The sequence below is a fragment of the Xiphophorus couchianus genome, chromosome 12 (genome assembly GCF_001444195.1).
Source record: "Xiphophorus couchianus chromosome 12, X_couchianus-1.0, whole genome shotgun sequence".
NCBI classification, from domain to species: domain Eukaryota; kingdom Metazoa; phylum Chordata; class Actinopteri; order Cyprinodontiformes; family Poeciliidae; genus Xiphophorus; species Xiphophorus couchianus.
This window is the reverse complement of record NC_040239.1, coordinates 30,844,021-30,856,396: the sequence shown is the minus strand read 5'-3', so window position 1 is coordinate 30,856,396 and position 12,376 is coordinate 30,844,021. Positions and strand designations below refer to the sequence as shown.

At 41.3% G+C, this 12,376-nt stretch overlaps 1 protein-coding gene and 1 long non-coding RNA gene across 8 annotated transcripts in view; one reads left to right on the top strand and one right to left on the bottom strand.

Annotated features, from left to right (window-relative positions):
• The window catches only part of nsmfb (NMDA receptor synaptonuclear signaling and neuronal migration factor b), a 59,869-nt gene that overhangs the window by 32,272 nt on the left and 15,221 nt on the right, over window positions 1-12,376 (bottom strand). For 3 of the 7 annotated variants that reach the window (XM_028034420.1, XM_028034421.1, XM_028034423.1), the window contains 5 exons: window positions 10,857-10,918; window positions 7,833-8,603; window positions 6,577-6,649; window positions 3,752-3,757; window positions 689-757 (listed from right to left, as the gene is read on the bottom strand). In XM_028034420.1, the coding sequence (XP_027890221.1) occupies window positions 689-757; window positions 3,752-3,757; window positions 6,577-6,649; window positions 7,833-8,603; window positions 10,857-10,918 (981 nt within the window). The remainder of the gene's footprint in view (window positions 1-688; window positions 758-3,751; window positions 3,758-6,576; window positions 6,650-7,832; window positions 8,604-10,856; window positions 10,919-12,376) is intronic. The other 4 variants (XM_028034424.1, XM_028034418.1, XM_028034425.1 and 1 more) reach the window with 2 other exon arrangements.
• LOC114154925 (uncharacterized) lies at window positions 3,768-6,283 on the top strand. Its single transcript, XR_003597650.1, has 2 exons — window positions 3,768-5,120; window positions 5,211-6,283. It is a non-coding gene; the product is annotated as an uncharacterized LOC114154925 (long non-coding RNA).

Genomic DNA, 12,376 nt, shown 5'->3' with positions numbered 1-12,376 from the left:
GCACATACACAAGGTTGACTGAGAGTGCTATGACTTTTCTTCTGGCTCTTATTGGTTGTTTTTGTCGTCAAAAGTGTGTCTTTTGCTCTTGAGGTGTAAATGTACGGCTGACTCTCCGCCTCAAGTTGCTGGATCTTCTGTGTTTTGCCGTGCAATGGTCCATTAGTTGTTTGGTGACCAACTGCACCTACGCATGACGCAACATGTCATTAGTTTACATCTGACTTGAAATGCTCAAAGGAGGACGTGCATCCAGGTGGTTAAGACACAGCAGCTCCCAACTCCAAGTTACTCAGCAATGAGCCTCCAGAACTGACAAAGACTCCTAGGTAGGTGACGAAACATCTTCAGAAAAACTGACTGAGAGACCAGTTGTCTTTACTTTAAACCTGTTGCAGTACTTTCTCTTACATTGCTGTGATGTGCATTGTCCCGATATTTTGTTGAAAATCATAAACCCCAAACTTTTCTGGCCGTAGCAAATTATCAACATCCTGGACCTTGGAGTCCATTTCTATTACTGCCTAGTAGTGTAAATCATTACCATCTTATCCGTTCAATTGTTATTCTTCTCCTCGTCGACGGTGCTTGAAGCTAACTCAACAAGGTATTAAGTTGTTGTAACATAGGGGGACTTTCACAGGTACGGTACAGCACCAGACAGGACAGGACAGCCGAGACACAGTACCTCTCCATCACGGTGGCTGTCTCCTGCTCTCTTTTCTGTCTCTTTCGCTCAGCAATGCCACGAAAAGCCCTGCCAGGACGTCAAAGGGTTAAGACGGTTCGTTGGGGAAACCAAGTTAGATTTTTTTTGTAGCTACCCACGAGAATTTTTGTCTGAACCCAGACTGACCCAAGGGGTTGGAGTGTTTATAGAAATCATCTGCTTTACCGCAGAGAATCTTTAACCGATATACCTATGATACATTTTTGGTTCTTAAGCTGGTGCATGTTTTTGATCGATCTGGCTGAAATACAGTCACAGAAATGTAAAAACGTGACCCTTTGAGTCCAGTTGGGTTCGGGCATGAAGAGCTACCGAGGTGGGATGGGAAAGCAGAAAATGTGTTTAGTGGGAGAGGTTCGAAGTCGGTAAGGGTTTGGTTAACTTTTCACAAGAGTTGAGCAAAAGAGGAATGTTTCATCACCACGGATACTCTCTTGTACAGACCATAGACTAACCACAGACACGCAGGGACCACAATGCACCACGGGAATCTACAAGTAGAGACAGTGAAGGAAAAACTACGGAAGCTGCACATCCTTCCTACTGGCTGTTCAGATTCATTCGCTCTGTATGAAACACTTCATATCTGGTAATAATTACCCACCACAGGTGTTGAGTTATCAAATATTCCTTTGTAATAAATCACCTTTTTTCTGAGCTCAATTTTAATGACCATTATTTCATATTATTTAAAGCGTTGGACGACGTGGGAGAGGCGGAGGGACAATAACGGCTCACGGCAGCCATCGAGGGAATGGGCTGTGACAGCCTGCGTTAGAAAAACACCCGTGTCCTATGGGCCTGGTTCAGACTGACTGACAGACAGACAGCTGATGAGAAATGAAAGGAAAAAAAAGTCACATAGCTCTGTATGCCACCTATTATCTGTAATCCTCCATAGCTCCGCCTGTTCATTGCTGTTACATCACTTTTCTTTAGCACATGAACTCATTCCCTGTTCCCTCCTCCACCCGCCAAAACCAGACACTTGGAATGTAAAACGTTCTAATGCAGACTGATTAAACCTTTGGCTGGAGATCCTCCATCCTAAAGGCTGGAAGCTGCTACTTTTTTTTTATTTGCAGCTAGACTCTGCAGTAAAACTGTTGGTGAGTTTTCTGAAACGTTTTTAACTTAAACCTAGACGGTAGGCTACATGTTTGGCAGTGATAAGTCATATTGTATCAGGCATGAAAGACAAGAAGGAATGTGTTAGCCAACATTACATCATATAAAGATAAAAAGTTATAATCAAAAAAAGAATTAAGTTCTACGGTGTGAAGTGTAGAGCTGAAATGATTAATCTTAATCAGTTATTGAAACAATGGTCGATTAATAATTAACCCAATTATAAAGACTCAAAAAAGGCCATTTGCTGAAAGAACAATATAGTTAGAGAAGTAATGAAGCCGAAGTTACAAAAATATATACTGCTCAAAAAAATAAAGGGAACACTTTAAGTGTTAAACACCTGTTTAAGTGTTCCCTTTATTTTTTTGAGCAGTGTATATACAGTACATTTGGTATTTAACATATAAACAACCTTATTTGTCTGTAATTATATTCTACCCAGAACGCCTCAGGTTAGTTTTAGCCTGTTTCAAAATCCATCAAAAAATTCCTATACTAATCAAAGTATACATCAGTTAATCCAAAAATTAGTCAGCACATGAACCCTAAACTGTATTGATGTTCAGTCTGAGCTTTTCACATGTTGATGTTAGAAGGATTTTTTTTTTTTTTACCTGCAGTTGCATCCTTTCCTATCAAACCACTCTAAAGGAATGTGGCTGCATTTTAGGGAAATAAAATGTTTTCTTAGTTAAAGTAGGAATTGAATATAAATCATTTGTTTACTTGTATCTTTTTGTGTAATTCTAATATTGGATTAAAAAGTGGTTTAATGAAAAATCAGCAGAATGTGCCAATTAATTTTAGCCAATAAATAGATTAATCATCAGAATAATTGATGGAATAGTTGAATTCTGCTAGTTGAAGCCCTACTGAAGTGCTAACCAAGTAAAATCTTTTTTATGACAGTCACTGAAGACACTAGCCTTCAACATATATTACTGTATTAAAAATACTTTGTTTCACAAGTGCAATATTCTTATCTTAAATATCATGGTTTTATTTTAAGTAGAAAATAATTCTAAATAACAGAAATAAAGTCTGGAAAATATCAGTGTGTATGGAACCAATAAAAAATGCTTCACTTGGTGTTGGAGTTACTGAAATAAAAAAATCTTTCAATAATATTCTAATTTAACAAAAGGGTTTGTGATCAGTAACCCAAACCGGGTAGAACTGTTAGTCATTGTTTTTAGATTAGTCATTCCCAGAGGCTAAAGTCTGTCAGCCTGAAATCTGCTCACAACTGTGATGTTTTTCCTCCAACCTTCATCCAGTTGTGAGCTGGTGCTGCTCAGCATCACTGATGCAGCTGCATTGTTCTGCTTACAACAATGCAAAGTCAAATAAATGAGAGCGACGGTTTTTTTTCTAACCATTTTCGGTATCGCTCCAATTCTTTCGTTTTTGTTTACAAATGTTTAATCCAAGGAAACATCGCCCGGTCAGATTCAGCGAAAGCAGATGAAGAGATTTGATTATCAAGTTGATTTTTTTTTTATGATGACTGGATAAGCCAATGGGGTTAGCTAAACTAGTTCATGGTCTGTAAGCTTAGTGACACTTGCTGTCAAACATGTCTGCATTGTGACTCGTGCCTGTTCTACTGCCAGGCTCTGCTGGGTGCAGCTGAATGCTCAGGGCTTCTCCCATCACTCCCACTGCACTGCACCTTCCCTGCACTGCAGCCGATCCTGATTACTGAATCTATGACATCACGGGCTCAGTCCTGCAGACGCTAACGGTGGTGGGAGTTGAGGACACAGCAGACAGCATAGCACAAAAACCACAAGAGGAAAAAAGGGTTCAAGACGTTAACCTAAAGCACATAAGAGGAAAAAGGCAGAGGAGCAGAAGAAAACAGTGGAGGCGTTTGGAAGGGTTACTCACGATATGCTAGAGTCGAGGTTTGGAAGGCCGCCAGACAGAGGGAGAAGAAAAGAGAGATGAAGAAAAAAGAAATATAGGAGAAGTAAGTAACAGGGTCAACTAAAATATTCCACACACATTTCAAGGACTGATATACGCTTCAGTTCTCACCGTATTACAAATAACCGATCGCCAATGTAGACTGGAAGAAGTTAGGAGCAGCAGAAACTTCCTTACTGTCAGCTCACATTAGGGGGCCGGCCGTTATGACTAACACTTTGATCGATGACGATGTGGTCAATAAAACGGCGACACACCCGTCATGTGGAGATGAGAGACAGGGCCGAGCCACTTTAATCAGGGGCCATGTCAGAACCATTCATCAATCTGACCCAAATAGGGAGACAAGCAGATGGAGGCAGACAGAAAAAGGACAGAGAGACACTGACATAGGGACAGAGAAAATGAGGGCGTGAGAGAGAGGGGGGTGATTGAGGGTGTTTGTAAGTGATAATTAGATCAGAATGAGAGGCGATGATTATCCACTAACTACAGGGCATGTGTGAACGTGTGAGTCTCTTTATTCGTCTGTAAATGTATAGCATAGAATGTAATTTTGAATACATTTTTTTTTATTTGATCAAGTTTCTTTCTAAAACAACAAAAACAAATTTCCTATTTTATAGCTCTGGACAGGTTTTCAGTCAGCGTTAATAAAATATATATTCAGGATTTTAAAACTTTTTTTCCACGTTGGAGACGTTTAAATTTATTGTCGACTTTCCCCAATTTACTCAAAGTCGAAACAGGACTCGGAATTTATCGTCATTTGTCATTCATCATGATAAATGTCTTATCACAATGAGTGTGATGTTCACATTGTACTGTTTTCTGTTTGTGCCAATCCTAGTCACGCCCCTCATTTCCGTTATTCCTCGCACTTGTGTTGCTTCCTGATTGTCTCCCTTCTTAAGCTTCTCTCAGTCGCAACCACGCTGCCAGATTATCGAACGCTTTCAGCAAGTAGTTTTCCAGCACTTTTACCTCGCCCTCATAGCCACGACCACGCTTTGTTCCTCGGACCTGCCCCTTTTGCCTTGCCCTTGTCGGACTGTTACTATCGCCCTTCTGGATCTCGACCCACGCCTGTTTCAGTTACACCGCTCTCGCCCACTCCCACGGATTCTACCCTTAGCCCCGATCGTGCATGACCTCGGCCCGTCTGACTAAGGATTCGGATTTGGTTCTTCTGCTGCCTAACTAGTTTGTACGCTGCCCTGCATCAGCGCTTCCCTCCCCAGGCTCTTCCTGCCGAGCTCTGCGTCAGCGCAGCATCTGCGCTCCTCCTCGTTCCTCAGCCGATCACTTCAGTTACTGATCGCCAAGCCAGGTTAGTGTTCCCTTCACACACACGCAGTAACAGATCCTTTTGTTGCTATTTGTCCAGTCACCGATCTCTCCTCTCCGCCCCCCTTCGCAGTGCTGCAGCGGACGATCCTGCGTGCCCGGTTTAAGCTGCCTTTTAATAAATATCAGAGTTTTCTGCTCACTCCTGTGTCGTGGCTAATTTTCTGGGTCCCTCTAGTGAACCATTACAATGAAACTTTGTTTCATCATTGTCATGACAACTTCCGATTGATGATGTTTAAAAATCCCTGAAACTCTTCATATTGCCAGAGTTGTTATTTTTATCCTCTGTTCCATGAAAGTTTTCTGTCTGTATTTGGCAGAGTTGTAACATATCCATCTAAATTCTTTATATCTATAAACTTATGATCTAGGAATAAGCTGTTGTTAAGAATGGCTTCAGAAAAGTCAGTCCTATATTAGACATTAAAGGACGTTCAGTCCCACTTTGTATAAGGCTTAGTTGATGTATATTTCAGTGTGATTCAGAATTTGGACTCGGTGTAGAGCCCCCCACCCCCCCAAAACCTCAAATCTGTTCACCCAATTCGTACTTTTAAAAAATCCACCTTAACTAAAACAGAAACGTAGCTCAAATAAACAATTCAAAGCTCAAAATTGCTATAAAATGTATGACAGTGATGAGTTTTGAACACAAATGTGCAGAAAAGACAGTAAGGCCCTGTGAGGCACAGCAGTAAGGGTGGGTATTTATTGTGTCATTTATCATTTATTCTTATAAATCAAAACCTTATAAATTTTTTTGTATCTGTTACATGCAGTGGTTTCTGCATGTAGGATTTCCCCCCAAACTCAGGTTGCTGCTGAGCTCCGGCGGGTTAAGCAGGCCCAGCTGGTTTCACTCTGCCTCCTGATGAGCAGAATATAAATCTAGACTTTCGAAACTGACTTTCAGGGCCTCTTGGCCCTTTGGGCAGCATGTGTGCTGCAGCTTTGTGGTGCTGTGATGGAGGATTTGTCTGCTAGAAACCCTGGTTTTTGTTGTTATTCTCTCCCCTTTCTTTTCTTTTAGGTTCTCATTTTCACCTTTGAGACTTCTTCCGATCCCACTTAAAGAATAAACCTTTAACTTTACCCTCCTGGTTTTGTCTCTTCATTTTTTCCCTGGTTTATCTATTGTTACAGCCCCCCCTCCAAAACCCCTAGACTGCCTTGGGGATGGAACAGTATCTATTTCGTTTATTTATTAGATTTTTTTGCTTGGATTTTTTTCAAGAGTATTATTTATGTTTCTGAGACTATGATTGCTGTGCCATGCGGTCACAGCCTCACAGTTACCTGAAACAAGAGATAATAAATAGTTCTTATCACTTTTATCGTTATCACTAAAGTGCCATAAAACATGCTTAAACTTCACGTTCCTGTCGCCCGGCCCTGGCACGGAGTGCGGGTCGAGGCGGACTCCTGGCCATACTCACGCCTGCATGGTGGTGGTGGCTGTCTGGAAGCTGAACATGTTCTCCTTGGGGAACCAGCTATTAGAGCCGTCCTCTGTGGAGACGGAGAACAAAAGGAAGGGGATGAGTCAGAGAGGAGGTTTATTTTTAACACAAGCCTTACAGTCAGCTGAGGATGGCAGTGAAAAGTGAAACTTTCATGTATGCCTCTATAGAATAGTGAGAAAGCACAAGAAGAACACCAGACATTACGGCGATGCACGCCTGCACACAACACCAGTACTTTGTTGAAGCCGCGTGTTAAAACTGAACCTCTGGACCCTCCATCCAGAGGTGAGTAGGCAGCGCTCTCATCCTGCTAATCAGATGCATTGTTGAATGAATCATCAGTAGGTTGGTGCACCTCTGGATAAGCACTTGCTTTCGGACGCTGCTGGACGATTCAACGTCAATTTGGTGTGTGTTAACACACTGCCAACCCTTTTTTTTTTTTAGGTAGTTCGTTTTATTTCCAACTGATGTGACAGAAGCTCAGATGACAACGTAAGCAGTAGCTTTAGCGGGTTAGCACAGCTTCATTTTTCAAAGTTTAAAATGCTTTTGCTGTTGCAGCTGTCTCATTTATACAGGACTTTACGCATTACAAATACTAAATTCTTACATAAACTGGTGCAGGTATACATATGTATCTGTATCTGTGCATATACTGATACAGTATGTGTGTATGTTTATGCACGTATGTGTGTTTATGCAATCATAGATTTATCATTTTGAGAATTTGTATGTAAACTCTGAGGCTGGACTAGTTAAAGCACTGCTTCTACTTCAAGCATCTTTTCTTTTGTTTTTACAGAATATTTTGTTCAAAATTTTTTGTTTTGTTTTGTTGAAATCTGAACTGCTTGAAAAAAGAAAAGAAAGAAAGGAGAAAAAGAGAGTACTGCCACAGTGTTGTTTCTTCACTGAATTGAATCGGGTCGTGTTTTGTACCTGGATTTAAATCAAAATCTGAAAAATTCCTAAACTTTCAGACCGTAAAGCCATCTTTGTAAGTAGCTGTTAGTGCTTGCTTCCTGACTTTGAGGATGATTTACAAACTGAAGTTGATTTAAATCATTAAAATAATTAATATTTATGAATAACTAAACTTCTTGGGCAACTCTCGTCTAAATTTAGCACAAATTGTTCAGAACTAAATGAGACGAAAAGAGTCTGTGCCAAAGTTTTTTCTTTTGCCCACTTCGTTTCTACTCAATCATTTAACAATGTTTCTCTACCCCTGTCGTCAGTGGACGTCCTGTCCTCGCTGTACACCCTCTCCAGCTTCTTGCGGGGCTTCCCTCCGTCCCGTGGTGAGGTGTCCAGGTCCAGTGACCTCTGGCTTTGGCACGGGGCTCGGATACAGGCCACGCAGTCTGGGCTGTACTCCTCCCTGGAGCCGCCTCTCCTTATCCCCCAGTCACCAATGTTGCTGGCACTCCTTGAGCTCTGCAGAGGTTCTGAGGATGATGAGGGCCCCCCCTGTTGCTGGTTGGCATGGTGATGGCTAGCGCGATGATGGCTACCGCGGTGGTGGCTGCCTCGGGCGGCTGTAGCTGCTGGCTGGCTGGTGCAGGACAGGCTGTAGATGGCGGGGTTGGAGGGTTGGGAGCCCGGGTGCTCCCTGGGGCCCTTCAGTACCTCCAACTCTACGGTCTCCTCGCTTCCGGGACCCCCAAGAGTCATCCCGCCTTCTCTGGTTATTGTGTACACCCTGGGTGGCTTCAGAGCAGCGCTCCCCTCGGAGCCTCTGGCACTTGGTGGGTCCTCTGAGGAGAGGCTTCGCTCGACAGATAGTCTACGTTTTGAGGGGCCCGAGGGTCCTTGAGCTTTGAGGGTGTCAACCTGAGGGGGCGACTGCAGATTTGTCCTGGGATGGGGCTGGTGGGATCGACTGGATTTAGTTATAGGCAACGTGTTGCTTCGCGGCGGCAGATTGTTGTTATGCAAACGGCCGACGTCCGGAGAGTCACAGTCCTGACCGGGGAAAGTTTCAGACAGAAGATGATCTGGGGATGAGGAGAAGCAAAGCAGAAGGAGAGACTTTTACACACAGTAACAGGAACTCACCGTTAAGAGAAGGTAACAATCAAAAAAGGTGAATTTAGATGAGACTGTTTGTTCCTCCTTGAAAACAAAGAAGGGCTAAGCTCTTGTGAGGTTTGAAGATCCCTACCTATTTATTCGATGGCTCTGAGAATCAGTTTTTTAAAGTGGTGGTAAAGTGGACAGGCAGGTAAATGCCATACACACAGCAACATCCAGAACAAGGAACACAAGAAGCTTAAACACTGAAAGCTCAAGGAGAAATTGTCATTTCACACATCCTCAGCTTCTAGGCGTCTGGATGTACAGCTGAAATGAGAGATTTACAAAGACCAAATAAAAAGACACAAATACGTTTTTTCTCACTGTCTGAAGTTAAACCAGACCAAACCTTTCTTGCTTTAGCGTATTTGGAATTACCAAAATTATTTCTAGTTGCTAAATGCCAGAAAACGCTCTAAAAACTTTTTTTAGAGATACTTTTTAAAACTTTCAATGAGTTAAAAAAGTTTACATACATTTCGGTAGGTGTCACCGATAACCGTGTCGCATAGAATCTAAATCAGTATAGAATATTATAGCATAGTCCATTGGGGGATTTTGCTGCTCAAATTCTACAGTGGTAATAAAGCCAAGTTCCTGTAAATCCAAGTGTTTCTAGTGTCAAGCTAGAAGGTAGAAAATCAATAAAGGGTCTGAATTCTCAAACAAGGAGATTTAATTGGTGAGTGTTGCACCTTACCGTCTAAAACAAGCTGAAATGAATAAGGCTATAAAGTGTACTTAAGAGAATAATAAGTATTAATATGTTTCTGATCCAGCAGAGCGACATGCAGCTGCTGTGTTTGGGATTTCAAATGTTGAAGTGTTTTGATGATTACACCGTTTGAGTGGATTTGGTCCCTATATTTACCCGAACGGCTCGATTTGAAAACACACTTTGTTGAGTCACTCATTACTCCTTACATAATCCAAAAGGTTTCGCATTCGGATTACACCGGCACAAAATGGCCGACAGTAGAAGCGGTGCAGTGCTTTGTAAATAGAGAGATTTGAGTAGCAGACCCTGCTTGTTCAACAGAGTGGAAAATTACCAGCAACCAGTTAAGAGTAAATTTCTATCAGTTTTTGTCCTGATGAAACTCTGGAACTGGAAGACAGCCACTGCTGCACAAGCTTTGCTGATTTCATTTCAACTTCTTCTGTGCTGAATTTAAATGTTCAGTGTGACGAAAAAGTGTGCAGTATTTAAGTTTCACGAGATTCACTAAAATTGAATTATCTTGAAACTTTACCAGGAAGAACTTTTATTAACTAATATATAGGGTAAATTAGACAAGGTAATATTACTGAGAGTATCTGAATGTTGCCTACCCTCTACATTCCCATGTAAGTAGGAAGGGTGAACTTTTTCACTTCCTGGTTAGATGTTTTGCATCTGGTTTTGGTGAATAAATACTAAACTCCTGTTAAGTTTTTCCCCCCTTTTTAGCACTTTTTTTAAGGTGCAGTATTGTGTTTTACAGGCGCATAGTGCCATTTTATAGCACAATCACATAACAAAGTTACCTTCAGTTGTCATAAAAATGCTGTATAGATCAAATATGATGTAAAAGAAATTTGACCTAGCAAATTAATCCCTTGAAATTGGGGGTCTGTCTCTTTAAAATCTCCTGCTCTTTCTGAAACTAAACCTTCAGGAAGTCATCACAACATGGCCCCTCTATTAACCCTTTCACAACATGGCTCCTCTATTAACCCTTTAACAACATTTTTACCAGCCTTGCTCTGAGAAGTAGCTCCTATTATGAGCTCAGCAGATGTTCAGTTCCACCAGGTGTTTGCTCATTTCTGCTGTCTAGTCAGAAGGAGCTGAGTGAGGGATTTGCTGAGGAGAGGTGAACTGTGAGGCAGAAACTCTGAAATGGCAGCTCAGAGGAGAAGCTGCGTCTGGATGGTCACCCAGGCGATTTACACATCTGGATGGTCGCCAGCAGAGATTAAATGATTTCTCAAACATGCATGAAACACTCCAGGTATGTTTTTCAAGCGTGAATAACATTATAGCATAATGTAAAGCTCATAAGAGTTTATTTAACATAATATTGCCCCTTTAAAATTTGATCTAGGACCAGACCGCATCAAGATGTGGAAACAAACAAAACCAATCCTGAAATAGGTCACAGCAGCTATAACTCTTACTGTGTGTTCCCTACCTGCTCCGTTGCGGTTCTCTGGGTTTGTGTTGGACAGATATTCTCCAAATGCTCTGGCTGCTCTGTGGACACAAAACACAGGCAACAGTTAACCTGCAGGTTTCACTGCATGCAGAGTCTGCCTGAGCTTTTCCTCTCAAACAGGGTTCTCCTTCAACCAGATTACACAACCTAAACAGACATTACCATGACATTTGAGTGCAGAATTAGTAAGGAAAGCAGTGTGGCATTTTCTGCACTAAAACACAAAATATAAATGGTTGTTTTTTTCCACCAGGATTCCACCAGGCTGTCATTAATTAATGATGAGGCAAAAATGGAATAACTGTGTAGAAAAAAACTGAATCCAATATATAATTTAATACTTTTTAAAGATGTTTTCTGTCTAACATTGTCTGTCTCCCACTGGAAACATCTTGGCCCACTTTTCTTTACAACATTTCTTCTTCAGTTCATTGATATTCCTGCATGGCTCTGTTCAGGTCCACATCATTTCATATGCAAGGTGTCAAAGGTCTGCTGCAAAACAAGCCCAAATCCTGATTGTTGGTAGACTTGCGTTGATTTTATGCATGAACATAACTCTGGGCATTATAGCCTTTGAAGAAGGAAAGTTTGAAATTGACAGGAAATGCTATATTCAACTTTTCCGGATTGATGAGCCATGATTCATTACTGATGTCTTTCCACCCTGACATTGTGTTAAAAGACACCTGGACTTATAGAGGTGTTCACAGTTGCTGATCATCAGTAATAAAGTTCACTGAATTACCTGAACATGTTCCTACTTCCCCTCCGTATTCCTGTGGAGGGGAAAAGGTGAACCACATTCTTTGTACACATAAACGCTCCATAAGAGCTTCCCACTACCAATGTGCACAAATCTTTGCATTTATTCTGCTAATGTAAAATACATAAAAATTAAAAAAAACAATTTCATGATTGCGATGTCTCTATTAAATAAGAAAGAAAATTAAATACATGAATAAGCTTGTTCATGAAATAGGTCAATATAAATCATGGATGATATGGCTGATAAACTTATCATCATAAAAGCGTATCATATCAGTCGGTATCAATAATTGACTATTTTTACGTTTTAAGTATCTGAAACACTGTCAAACTGGTGGCGTTTCCTTTCCTGTTTTATCTGTTTTCACTCTACACTGTCGAGGCGCAGCGTCGAAACCCGAAACTGCTGTGGCACAAGTTACTGGACAAGTTGTTGCTAGGTAACCAAAGAAAGACAGAGTTGGCTAAGTCCACCAACCATGGTTAGCTGGTCTCTATAGGTCAAGCAGCTAATGCCTTTCCTTTGCCTACATCCCCTCGAACGCTCTGTGGTTTTGGATCGGAGTTCCAAAACCACAGAGCTGTGAGAGAAATTTTATCAACATCATCATCAACTTTATTTATAAAGCCCTTTAATACCAGACACAGCTGAAACAAAGTGCTGGTCAACAGTAATAGATAAATAAGCTTTAAGAAAGTCCAAAAAAGAAAATGCAAAGTTTGACCCA